Source organism: Alligator sinensis, unplaced genomic scaffold, assembly GCF_000455745.1.
Source record: "Alligator sinensis unplaced genomic scaffold, ASM45574v1 scaffold1774_1, whole genome shotgun sequence".
NCBI lineage: Eukaryota > Metazoa > Chordata > Crocodylia > Alligatoridae > Alligator > Alligator sinensis.
The window spans coordinates 77,288-90,690 of record NW_005843571.1 but is presented as its reverse complement, the minus strand read 5'-3'; the positions used below and the strand labels follow the sequence as shown (position 1 = coordinate 90,690).

Here is a 13,403-nt window from a genome sequence, read left to right as displayed (position 1 = left end):
CCCCTGCACTGATCTTCTTGAAACTTGGCAGGCTTTGTGACCTCAGTAAGAGCTACCACCCCTGCAGTTTTGACCCCCCTGTGTTGTAACTCATAGATATGACTGGAGTTTTGCTTTCAATCATTTGGGGTACAGTTGCCACCAAAAAATACCCTGCACCGATCTTCTTGAAACTTGGTAGACTTTGTGGCCTCAGTAAGAGCCACCATTCCTGCAGTTTTCACCCCACTGTGTTGTAACACCTAGACATGACATGAGTTTTGCTTTCACAAATTTGGGGTGCAGTTCCCCTCCAAACCCCTGCACTGATCTTCTTGAAACTTGGCAGACTTCATGCTCTCTGCAGAGTCTACCACTCCTGAAAATTTCATCCAAATCCAACAAAAAAAGCCAACGTCATAGATATTTTATTGTTTCCCCATTATACCCTATGGCCGGATCTCCAAGGCAGCTCCGAACCGCTTCGGGAAGTTGAACGAGGCCAGTGCTTCGACCCGGATGTGCTGCTTCAGACCCCGAAGCATCTGAAGCTTCTCTGGATCCAAAGCTCTGTCTGAAGTCTCGCACAGCCCTACTGATCACACTTCTGCAATCATTCCTATGGCAGCCGGTGCTGCCCTGAGTGTCACACGGCTGCCCCAGGTGCAGAGCTATGCCTACTGAAAGAGCTACCACTCTAGGGCTACATCCACCACTAAAGACTGACTATTGTTGGATTATGAAGCAGACATCTCATCTGGCTTTGCTTCATTTAAGCAGGATTGGGTTGATGCTTCCCATCCATTTCTGAAATGGTTAATATGGTAGGAGCAATCAGTCTACAGAAATGCCTGTATGAGCATCTCTGTACAAACTAGATGTCTGTCTTTATGTGGACTCTGATCTTCCATTTACTATAGCCTAAAAAAACACTATGAAAAGTTTATTACTTGACTCACTCATGGTTGTTTTTTTTGTACTGCAGATATTTGTGAAGTAAGATCCACTCCTTTTGCTTTGGAAGAACAACTGCTAATTCAGTGGCCCATCCAGGAGAAGTTAATCCTTGAGGAACAGTATTGGAAAAAACACAACACCACCACCATTACAAGTAAGATGTTTGTCTCTTGAGCTGCAATTTGCACTAGAAGACTGGAAACTGATTTTGCGTTTCACAGCAAAATTTTCAGAAGTACTTGAGTCTCATTTTCAAAAAGCATTTAAGATCCTTACTGTCACTGAAAATCATTGGAACACCCATGCCTCTCAAGCATTTCTGAACATGTTACTCTTAGTCCATGTTTTTCTATTTCATATTTAACATGATTGCCAATTACAACAGAATTTGAGAGGGTGTTTGGCATTTTCCAGGAAAAGGCCTTCTGTGTTCACAGGGCAGGACTATGTGATTCATGCGCCATGTGCATCTACAGCAATAAAGAAAATAATAATTGCAGGCATTAGGCTGCACTCTGTTCTAGGTTAATTAGTACTTCAGGCGGTCGAAAAAAATGGTTTTATTTATTCCCTTCCTTTCTTACAGGAAGTACACTGGACATTCTCTACAACTTTGCCAATTGTTCAGAATTTCAGCTGGTCTTTGGACTTAATGTCTTGCTGCGGAAAAGCAACTCTCAATGGGATAGTTCGAATGCTCAGTTACTCTTGGATTACTGTGCTTCCCAGAAGTACAATATGTCCTGGGAACTTGGGAATGGTAAGTGACAGGTCTGAGGTATGTGTACATGTGTTAAGGAAATCAGAGCCATAAGTATATCTTCTACCTGAGTGGCACAACATTTCAGAAAACTCTTTGATGTGCAAACCCTGTCCAAGAGTGACAGATTTATTATGCCTGTGTCTTACTCTTTGCAAACTTACTTACTTTGCCAACTGAGCTGTAAAACCATAATTCCAATGTGTTTCAGATTGTTTTACAAGTAGAGACAGGATGGATCACAATTTGGGGCTTTCCAGATATCATGTAATGGCATTTAGGGCCTAGAGATTGTTGGATGCTGATAACTGCTCTCTGTTAGGGAGGAGAAGGAAGGGAAGCAAATATCGCTGAGGTCAGAAGGATGGTCATTGTCAGAGAGGGAGGGGGAGCATCCCTGGTAGTGGGTAATAAGAAAGAACACAGGTTTGGGAATGGGGGAGCTAGAGGTAGACTATGTTAGAAAAGAGTAGAAGGAGAGGCTTAGTTCAGGTGGCAAGACAGTGGGAAGTAGTGGAGGATAGCAGTGGTCTCTGAGGAAAGAATTCATGGGAGAGGATGGTGAAGGTTCTTTGGAGCCAAGAAGATGGAGGGAGATAGCAAGCCAGGAAGTGAAAGAGAACAAGGAGGGTGCTAGCTAGATCAGGCTGGGATAACCACTGTCATGTGGCAGTTGACATTAATTTTCAGGGCACCATAACCTATTCAAGAACTGGTTCTGTACAGCATAAGTAAAAATAAGGTGGCGTTTTATTGGTGAAAAGAAATGGTGGGAGACTCACTGCTTAATTTGTACAACATCAGTTCATTTTTTGTACAGCACTTTGGGATGAAGTGTGCTAGAGAAGTGCAGAAGATTTTTCTTATATATTTAAAATAATTTGGGCAGAGCACTGGAGAAGGTACTAGCTGAGATAAGCCTTTGATGGTGGGGTGTGGCCTTCTGAAGTTGCAACAGTCCTTTTTATCCTGTGATTTCATGTTGCTTTGTAGCTTATCTAGTATCTGCTTTTTGCATTTAACACCCTGTAAATTGGTCGGTTATTACTGCTGTGCAAATTTTGACAGAATCATTACACGTTTGTTTTGGAAGCCTACTAAGAAGAGTCTGTGTGTATGCATTTCTTCCAGAGCCAAACAGCTTCAGGAAAAAGTCTGGCATATATATTGATGGCTTCCAACTAGGACAAGACTTTGTTCATCTACGCCACCTTCTGAGTAATTATAGTTTCTACAGGAATTCAAAACTGTATGGCCCTGATGTTGGTCAGCCACGGAAGAAAACTCAGAAGTTGTTGAGGAGGTAAGAAAGCAGAAAACAGGCATAAGCTTGATAAGATAGGGCAGAAAACTGAACAAAGGCTGTAGGAGTTGGGTCTGAGAATGCTGAAGGTGTTAAAGATGACACTGAAAGAATGAGATGCCGTTGAGAATTCATTTGTTCTTAGTTTTGGAAAAGAATCAGTTCTGCCCTCACAGTGTGTAACTGAAACCCAAACTGCATGCAAGAGACGAAGAGCCAGCTCTTAACCTGATGTCATTTAGCCCAGTCCCACTGCTGCAAGTAATATCTAAACCAGCTGAGGATCCATTCCTGCAATGTAGTGGAGTTTCACTAACCTGCACACCTTGCAGTTGGTGATATAGTACCAAAAGTAACAGTGGCATAAGTAGGAGTATACTACATACATTAAGATGTAGGCATCGCCTTGAAGTAAGGAAGAAGATTAGGGGATAAGGCACAAAGAATGTTTATTGAATTGAAATGAGAGAGTCTAAATCATCCAGAAAAAAAATTATTTAGCGTGGGTTAGTAGCATTCCAGTGTACCAGACAGTGAGTTCTGTAGGGGTTTTTAATATCTTTCTCACTCAAAAAAGGTCAAATCTACTTCTAACACAGTCAGCTTAAATAAAAGTTTTAACTTGTGGCATGTACCTCAGGATATCAAAGAACCACACAAACATTAGGTAAACCTTTCAACAATTCACTGAGGTAGGTAAGTGATATGAATACCATTTTATAGATGAGCTAAACTAAGGCCCAGGAAGGGTAAGTGACTTGTCCAAGATCACTTTGCAAGTCGTTATCAGAACTAGAATTAGAATCTAGATGTTCCTGGCTTTAAGCCCTAGAGTCTAGATGCTGCTGTTTGACTGCATTAAAGGCATGTCTGTTGTCACTGTCAGCCCTTCATTCACAGTATTATCTGCTTTTCTCTATCAATATTCAGTATGTTTAACAAAGAAATGAAACTCTGTTCTTTACTTTCAGCTTTCTGAAATCAGGAGGGAAAGTAATTGATTCTGTCACTTGGCATCAGTAAGTACAAAATATGTGTCCAGTTGCTTTTATAATTGACATAGCTTTTTTTTTTTTAACGGTAATTTTAAAATATAATAGGGGCAAAGGCAGAGTAAAACAAAACCAGTCTATGTAGAGTTGTCCCAAAGACAGGGTTTGCAGTTCACAAGACATTTAGTTTTTGCAACATTTCCTATGAACTAGATCACGGGTGCGCAATCTATAGCCCATGGACCAGATTTGGCTGCTGGAATCTTTAGATCTGGCCCATGGACATGGGCCTTTGGCATCATTCAGTATGGCGGCTTTGGCTGCAGGTGCTCTCCCCATGCCACTGAGGAAACACGCAGCAGCAGTGGCGGGGTCATAGCATCCCCCTTCCAGTCCACCTTCAGTGTGGAATGGGTCATTCCATCTTTCAGCTGAAAAAGATGTTCCATAGATCCTGTGCTGCTCAATGCAATTGTTCTTGTGGGTTGATGATTGACTTTGCCAGTTAGATGAGCTGTACTGAACTCCTGGGATCTAGACACTGAAGCAGGACTCCAAACAAGTTCACTCAGAACTCTGCCTTGCATTTGGCAAGATTTTATTGAACCCAGCAGGTTTTGAATGAAATGTTATGAGCTCAGTAAGCTGTCATTTTCTGAAGATATTGTCTGAAAATTTTCCAACCGCCTCTACATGTAGACAGATGTTGTTCAAAGTGCATGCAGTCATTGTGGTATATTGTCTCCCTCTGGTGGCGAGGTCACATGCAGAGGCTAACAAGCCTGCTTATAAAGTAGGTCTCCCAGCTCAAGCAGTAGCAAATAGTGCTTTTAGAACCAGAATTCAGATGTCAGAGCCCCACTTCTGACATCTTCCCTACAGCTGATGCACTCACAATGAGTTAACAGTATTTTAATTTTAATAAAAGGAACAACAAAACAAAATGCACAAGGCCCAGTCCTGCAGCACCACTGAGCTTGGGAATGATCAGGGCAGCAAACACATTTTGCAGGGTCAGACCTTAGTAACTTAATAAGTGTAGAGCAGGGGTGGACAACCATTTTGACTGGAGGTCCACTTAACGAGTTTTGGTGAGCTGTCAAGGGCTGCATACACAAAATCTTTCAGAAAATATCATTTTAACAAATTCTAATATTATAAACGCCTAAATCTGTCTGTCTGTCTGTAATGTTTTGGTCGCACTCTGATGGAAACAGCCAATCAGAGTGCTCCAAGCATGAGGGAGCACTGCCATGATTCCAAAGCCACGCTGAGAACCAGACAGGGTCCTGCTGGCCTCAGCTCCCCCACCCCAGTCCCTGCAAGAGGCAGAACAGCAGCAGCATGGGACGTTCATTCTTGACTGGCAATTGACTAGTTATAGCTAAAAACAAGTCATATACTAAAAATCGAACATCTACTATAACATTTTAATTTGATTTTAAAAATTATTTTTGTCCTGATTTATGTTTTTTAGACTATTGTGTATAGAGGTGATTGCATAATAGCTCAAAATAAAGTCTTACTTTAGTATATTGTGTTGGGGGCAGGGTGGTGGGGTATATGGTGTGTGAGTGGAGGTTGAGGGGGCATGGGGGCAGTGTGTGGTGTCTACCTGAGCGCTATACATGTGAGGGGTCTACCCGAGTGCTAGGTCCTGGGAGATGGCCGGGGACGGGGGGAGGAAGGGAGCAGGGCAGAAGGTGCATGCAGCACAGCTCACCTGGGTGTTATGGTGCAGGTACAGTCCACACCCACCCTCCATCCAGCCCATGACTGACCCCACAGTGCTCCACTTGGGGTTGAGCTCCACCCACTCCCACCCAGGGCAGCCTGCACTGCACTCTTGCCTGCTTCTTCCCATGGCCCTGGCCCTGGCCCCAGCCAGCGCGCACAGCTTCCTAGCGAGGCTGCTTCTGGTGTGGCTGCAGCTGCCCAGACACTGCTTGGCTTCCTCTGCCTCCAGTGGCTTCTCTTCCTCCTGCCCCTTCTGTCCCAGGCAGTAGGTAGCATGGGGAAGGGTGGCAGCTGTTGGGACACATGCCAGGTACCTCGCACCCAGCCAGACAAGGGGGAAGCTGCAGCCGGGCAGCTCTTGCCCCAGTGCATGGGGCTCCAGCTCCCTGGCACCTTCCACCCACTCAGCCATCCATAGGTGGCTGCTCATTGCATTAGGTGGGCAGAGTGGGTGGAAGGTGGCCAGAAGCTGGAGCCCTGCATGCTGGGACAGGAGCTACCTGACTGCAGCTTCCCCCCTGCCCAGCTAGGCATGTGGTGCCCAGCACACATCCTCATGCACACCACCCTTCCCCACGCTACCTGCTGCCTGGAGCAGTGCAGCAGGGTCAGGAGGAGAAGCCACTGGAGGAGGGGAAAACCGAGCAGTACCTGGGTGGCTACAGCTGCACTGACAGCAGCCCTGCCAGGAAACTGTGCGCTTTGCCCTGGCCAGCAGGCTGGAGCTCAGCACAGGCTGCCCCAGGCAGGAGTGGGCAGGGCTCAACCCCATGGAGGGTGCATGGGGCCAGCCAGGCCAGATCCATTCAGTAGGAGGGCTAGATCTGGCCCAGGGGTCATATTTAGCCCACCCTTGGTCTAGAGGCTCTGTTTCAAAATGGTTCAAGCAATACTTCTTGTTGCAACAATGTTTGCAAGTCTACCCCTTCCCCACACTCTCTTGTCTCTGAACATAGGACATAGATAGCATGACTCGGAAGAGTGGGGTTTAGTCTTGGTTTAAAAAGGCCAGCCCTGAGCATCACTGCGAGCCTCAATGATGCTTGCTCTGGTCTGTTTCAGTGTCATTCCGCAAGCCCCACAGTCAACATCTAGCATGCCTGCTCTATCTTGCAGTAAGTGAAAGCTAAATTGAGGTAGTGGACCCCTGAATGAAACAACTCCTTAGTTACCACAAATCAGTTTCCACTTAGCATGAGCTAGAGCAGACACAGGAAACAGTTAACATGGAGCAGCAAATGCATGGTAATTCCCACCCCGCTCCCAACCCTGGGTCTTCTTAATCAGTTTAATTTATTTGTCTGCCATACCCTGAGAGAGAATCTTGCAATCATTAATGAGACTGTAGACCAGAGGTGGGCAATTATTTGGGGTGGTGGGCCACTTAACAAGGTTTGGTGAGCTTTCAAGGGCCGCATGGGTAGCCCCACCCCTTGACAGTTGCCCTGCCCCTTGATTGCCATCTCTACCCCCTGACCTTTACCACTGGACCTTTACCCTTCCCTGACCTTTACCCTCCCCTTGCCCCCCCCCATACTCCCTTTTGGGAGGGGGGGGATTGCCATCTTAGAACCAAGGGGAAAAAAGCAAATCATACACTAGAAGTCAAACACCGACTATAACATATTTTAATTTTTTTACAAAAAATACTATTGTCATTTGTGTTTGCATAGTGTATATAGAGGTGATTATATAATAACTCAAAAATAAATTCTTAGTCTTGTATATTGTGGGTGGTGTGGCTCTGTGTGTGTGTATGGTGGGGAGGGTTGTGAAGAAGTGAGGCTGTGTGTGTGGGGGAGCATAGGGTATGTTCAGGGGGGTGTATACGTGGTGGGGTATGGGGACAGGATTTGGGTGTGTAGCACTTGTGGGGTATGGTGGGGGTGAGGACCCCCTCCCCACACTCTCCCTATGACACAGCAGAAGGTGTTGGCGCTCAGGGTGCTGGTGCCCAGCAGCGCACAGCTCTGGTCAGCACTGCACATGCTGGCCAGCACTGCACATGCTGCATCATGGCAAGAAGTGCAGCCCCCGCCAGGCCATCTCTAAAGCCGTCACTCCCCACTGCACATGCACAGCCCCCGCACTTGTGCAGCATGGGAGGGAAGCCCCATGCACTGGAGCCAGCTGCCTTCCCTGCCTCCATGCCCCATGTCAGTGCAGGGACTGTGTGCGCATGGCAGGGAGCACCGGCGATAGAGATGGCCCAGCGGGGGCTGCGTTTCTCACCTCAACGTGCAGTGCTGGCTGGAGCCAAACATCAGTGCCCCACATGCCCCTGCCTGCTGCTGTTGCTGCTGCTGCCTTTGGGGGCTGCACAGCATGGGGAATTTAGGGGGAACCCCACACCCCCCCACCTTCCCTGCCTCCCTCCTTCCCTCACAACCACACACTCTCCACCCAACTCCAGGCTGCCGCTACCCTCTAGATGCAGACTCTACACTGCAGCCAGCCCCATGCTCCACACTCCTGCCCAACTGCAGCTCCACCTCCACCCCCACCCCCACCCCCACCGCTTCCTTACCTGCTGCCTGGAGCAAGTGGGATGCTAGGGAAGCCAACCAGGTCCTCTGCAGCAACAGCAGCAGCCCTGCCTGGAAGCTGCCTGCTGGCCAGGCCGGGCCCTTCTGCCTGCAGTGGTGGGATTGGGGTGTAACAGGGTATGTTAGGGGCATGTGTATACGTGGGCTCCTTGCTCCCACCCTCATGGGTGGAAGAGCTGGGTGGGGTACAATTCATTGGTGGGTGATGCAGGCTGGGTGAAAGTGCCTGGAGGGCTGAATCTGGTCTGCGAACCATATTTTGCCTGTCCCTGATTTAAAGAGTAGTGACATTGTTTTGAAATGTTGATGTTTGGATATATAATGCCTAATTCAGGAAAGCTCTTAAACATGTTTAACTTTCAGTATATACTTGAACCCGCTTGACTTCAGTGGAATCTAAGTATATGAACAGAGGTGCTCTTCTGGGTCAATGTCTATTGTTGGGGTCATTACCAGGATCATGTTATACATAACATGATATAATCTTGTACTAATATTATTTAATGTGCCATATTACTAATTTTAATTTAATTAAAAAGAAATAACTATGTTGTTAGGATTTATAAAATCCAGAGAAATAATGCAAATCGAGACTAATAAAAACTCTACAATAAATAATACCTCACTACATACAGCAAATCTGTCATGATGTCAAATTCAGCAACTGCATCATCAAAAAGGGGTTTTGATACAAAACACCCCTGCAGCTGAGAGCATTGCTGGAATATTTTAGAGCAATCAGGTCCAGTGTGAGTGGCAGAAACCATTTTTAGGAAAGGTGGCATTGGTTTTGTAATTTAAAATTAATCATCTTTTTTTTCACTTAACTGCTGAGTCCTGTATTTGAGTTTCTGTTTCTATTTTACTGGAAAGGTCCAAGTGCCTGTGATGGTCCGTGCTCACTTCTGATCTCATCAGCTCTTTTAGGTCAAACACAGCCACAGTGAACTCAGGATTCAGCAGTTAAGTGAAGTGGGAAGCAGATGTATACATTTGTAAATGTATTTGCAAAGGTGAACTTGACAGCATAAGATGTGTCCTTTGCAACATAAGTGTCCTTTGAGATACAAAGACCTCAAAGCTCTTTCCATTTCATCTCCTCCACTTGCAGGCAAAAACTTTCTTATCTGCTGCTTTTTCACAGTGGGAATGTCTGGCTTTGACTTTTGCTTGTGGTTAAGGGACTTCAGAAATGTTTTGAGGAATGGAATAGTAACTTCATAATGCGTCATCACCCTAACACAGTGGTACTCAACTTCTCCAGTCCTGGGGTCCGAGTGGCACAGGGTCAGTCTGCAGGCTGGATCCTGTGTGCTGGATCTGGCCACAATGCAACCTGGTACACAAGGTCATGTCATCTGGAGCTTGAGGCTCCCTCCAGGTGTGGAAATTTGGTAGCAGGGGAGCAGTGTCAGCATTAATTACCAGGGTTCTGAGAGCAACTAGTGATTAGGTACTCCCCCACCAGCACATTTCAAGACTTATGGGAAGCCCTAGGGGCCAGAAGACATGGCTTTGTGGGCCAGCAGTTGAGCAGCACTTCCCTAAGATCTTGATCTCCCAACCCACAGTTGGATACATCTAACTTGAACCTCCCTTCAGCTGATGGCAGGGAAAGCCATTGCCCAGGTATCCCTCTTTTGGGTGTGTAACCATCCCAGTGACCCCAAGATCAGAGAAGTCCTCCAGCAAAAAGATGGAAGTTAGAACCTCTGCTGCCAAAGCCTAATAGCACCAACAATTTGGAGGGTTTTTTTCTGTTTATCATCATAAAAGACTTAGACACCCTTTTTTTCTAGTAAACTTGATAATTTGGGATCCTGGTTCTTTTTTTTTAAAGCTTCACTGTTTACAAGTGTAGTATTTTTCAGTCACTCGTGGCCAGTGACCAGTGTGCTCTCATGGATGCAAATTCCAACTGCAACCATTAAAGGTTGTGGTTTGCACAATGTGAGCTTATGACTACTTGAAAAGCAGATGAGGGAAAGGAGGCAGGGAATATTAAATTTAAGGTTGCAAGAAAAGCCTGAAGTCATGTGAATAAATGCATTATGTAACAAAGCTTTTTAGATCACATTTTATTTTCTTGGCTGCTTCATTTACTTTTGCTCTCTTGGGGGTGTCTTAACTTTTCAGTTACTACGTAAATGGCCGAACTGCTACCAGAAAGGATTTCTTGAGCCCTGAAGTGCTGGATACCTTTATTACAGCAATAAACAATGTTTTTCAGGTACAGTGTTTTGTTACAGTGTCCTCACACAGATACATTACTGAGTGTAGATTAGAATAGGATAAACTAGCAGTTAATTAAAGCAATCTAAGAGATTGTTCTCATTGTAAATAATGTAACAAATATTAACAATGCTAACAACATCTGATCCTGTGGAAAATATTTTGATGGAAGGAGAATCGTCATTTAACCATAAGGCTGGAGAGAGTATACACTACAGAAATGAAAACAGATGGATTTGTCCATGTTGTCACAGCCTCACAGATGGAATTTCTGGGTGGATTCTGACATTTTTACATGAAGTAGTATCTCATTTACTGTGTATTCCTGCTGACTTCAGTAGGATGGCATGCAGAGTAAGATACCACATAGCGTGAGTAAGCATGACAGAATCTGGCTTTCATTTGTATGTGCCATTTTCTGCATCTGGTCACCAGATCTTTCCTGGAGCTGTGCTTCATTCAACCTGAGCTTGCTAGGAAAAACCTTTGAAATTCATACAACTTACCCAGAGACCTGATTTGATCTGATTGATTTAGGGAGACCCATGGGTTTATTTATTTACTTTTCTTTATTCTAACAATATGACATTCTCTAGATTGTTGATGGAACTGTTCCTGGCAAAAAAGTTTGGTTAGGAGAAACAAGTTCAGCCTATGGAGGTGGAGCACCCAGACTGTCTAATACATATGTTGCTGGCTTTATGTAAGTAGAACAGCGTGCATTTACTCTTTTCCAAGGTGGTTCTGGGAGACCTGGTTACAGCTCTACCTTTAAAGGCATATCAGCAACATTCTTCCTGACTAAGCAGGAGTGGGTGTTGGTTTCTCTGAAGCCCAGTAACATTTATGCATTTACAGATCTAAGTTCATTGTTCTCAAACCATCTATTTCCCATGGCCTGAGGATGTTACTCCAAAATGCATCTGTGAGATTTAAGCATAAAGGATAGCTACATATGCAGTATTCTGTAACTTCTGGCTAGGAAAATAGGTTTCTCAGGCTTCTGAATAGGTATAAAAGAAGGGCTAAGTAAGTGCAGTCCATAGAGGATGGCACAGCCTTTGTACCTTTCTTTAGAGTAGCTGATTGGGTTTAGGACTGGAAGCATGACTCACAAAAACTATGGCTGCCAGTAGCCAATGAAATTGTAGAAGTAATTCTGGTAAAGTCCCAAACTTCAGTCGTAACTTGTGCTCCATCCACTCATGATGCCAACATAAGATGAAGTTGACAAGTTTGAAAAGACCCATACGATAAGATTCTTTTTTCTTTCTTTGACCCAGACTAATCTCAAAACAACTAACCATGTTGGTATTTAAATTGTCCCTAACAGATTTCAGAGTTAAAACTTCACTGAAATGACTGGAATACTCAGACCTTTAATTTATCTGTCTGCAAACTCAGAAAGACACCACACTATTGTTTGGTTCATATTGTTGAAGGTTATCTTGGCAACCAAAACAATTAGGGAATTTAATTGTCAAATGAAAGTCAAATGCTAGAATGAAATATAACCTGAGCATCTGGTAGTCCACCTCAATCTGCCTGTGCTGAACTCAAGATCATATAGTAACTCCTTAGCTCCACCAGTTGCCTTTGTTAATGAAGAAGAGGAAAATAGCTTGGGAGTTCAAGGAAACAGCACAGTTAAACCAGGTAGCTAGTCAGAATCCAATTCAAAATGCTTCTCCAGGGATGCTTCTCCTGTTCCTGATTTTTTATTTTGTTGCACAGTGTTCTGTGGGAGTCAGCATTATCTCATTTTTCTTATTTCTGCTGTATGCAGAGGTCAAAAAGAATTTAATCTATATAATTTAGTCTTAAAACACGTATTTTTCTACATAGTTTAGGACTGTTTGCATTAATGTTTATCTTATTTGTCTTTCTCTTCTCCTGCAGGTGGTTGGACAAATTAGGACTGTCAGCCAAATTGGGAATTGATGTGGTGATGAGACAGGTATTCTTTGGAGCAGGAACCTATCACCTGGTGGATCAGAATTTTGAACCCTTGCCTGTGCGTATACAATAACATTAGTTTGACAACAATTTCATATATGTATATTTACATGCTGGCTAAAGCTGAAGTACAGGCAGAGGTCAACTATTATAACAACCCTGGCAAGAGCTGCAAATTCCGAAAGGTACTCACAGATATGTATCCTTCTGTTTAAAATCAATTAAGTTCTGAGTATGGGTTGAATGCGCTATAACAAAGCAACCTCTAGCAAAAAATGTTGAGAGAGTCTTTGGGCCTAAGCAGTAGAGATAAGCCTGAGAGAAATCTGATCAGGGTCCAAACTTTCCAGACTCATGAGGATTTTGTTTAGTGATTTTAGTTTGGGTATTTTTTGAGTGAGTGATTTTTTTTTTCAAAAGTTGTGATGGACATCATTGTTTAGCTCTTTTAACTATGAGCTAACAACATAATATTATTTAAGTACAAAGTAAGCATTTTATCACAGCTAAAACCAATGCACTTTTTTCTTTCCTATATCACAAAGAGAACAAGTGTTATTTGGGAACAGTGTTTTGTTTTGATGAAAGGTTTTCTCCATTATAGCTTCTGTTGGCTTTGTCTAAATAAGCAGCTACACTTAGATGAGGGAATAACACTTCCCTGCCTTTTTCTTCCCTTTTCTCCACATGTGGTCCTCACCCAAGTTGTGCTATTACAGATTCCAGGAAACAGGGCTGATACAGCAAATAGTGTCTCTAGCTACAGTTCTGTTCTCTGTGTTCTCATCAGAGTGGCAAGGCTGCAGGTGGAGGAAGAGTTACAGCCCATCATGCTTTCCTTAATCTGAAATAAAAGTCATCAAAATTAAAAGCCACTGCTTGTTCCTGGGTACAAAAACATTAACAAAAAATAAGTCTTCACAAGTGCTCTCAAGGCTGCT

The 13,403-nt window shown here is 44.2% G+C and overlaps 1 protein-coding gene across 1 annotated transcript in view; it reads left to right on the top strand.

Annotated features, from left to right (window-relative positions):
* Window positions 1-964: 964 nt before the first annotated feature.
* Window positions 965-13,403, top strand: part of LOC102369021 (heparanase) — a gene marked incomplete at its 5' end in the record, with an annotated part of 16,274 nt that continues 3,835 nt past the window's right edge. Inside the window, 7 exons of the mRNA XM_006038965.1 lie at window positions 965-1,090; window positions 1,523-1,696; window positions 2,828-2,999; window positions 3,971-4,018; window positions 10,411-10,504; window positions 11,103-11,209; window positions 12,406-12,520. Of these exons, the coding sequence (XP_006039027.1) occupies window positions 965-1,090; window positions 1,523-1,696; window positions 2,828-2,999; window positions 3,971-4,018; window positions 10,411-10,504; window positions 11,103-11,209; window positions 12,406-12,520 (836 nt within the window). The remainder of the gene's footprint in view (window positions 1,091-1,522; window positions 1,697-2,827; window positions 3,000-3,970; window positions 4,019-10,410; window positions 10,505-11,102; window positions 11,210-12,405; window positions 12,521-13,403) is intronic.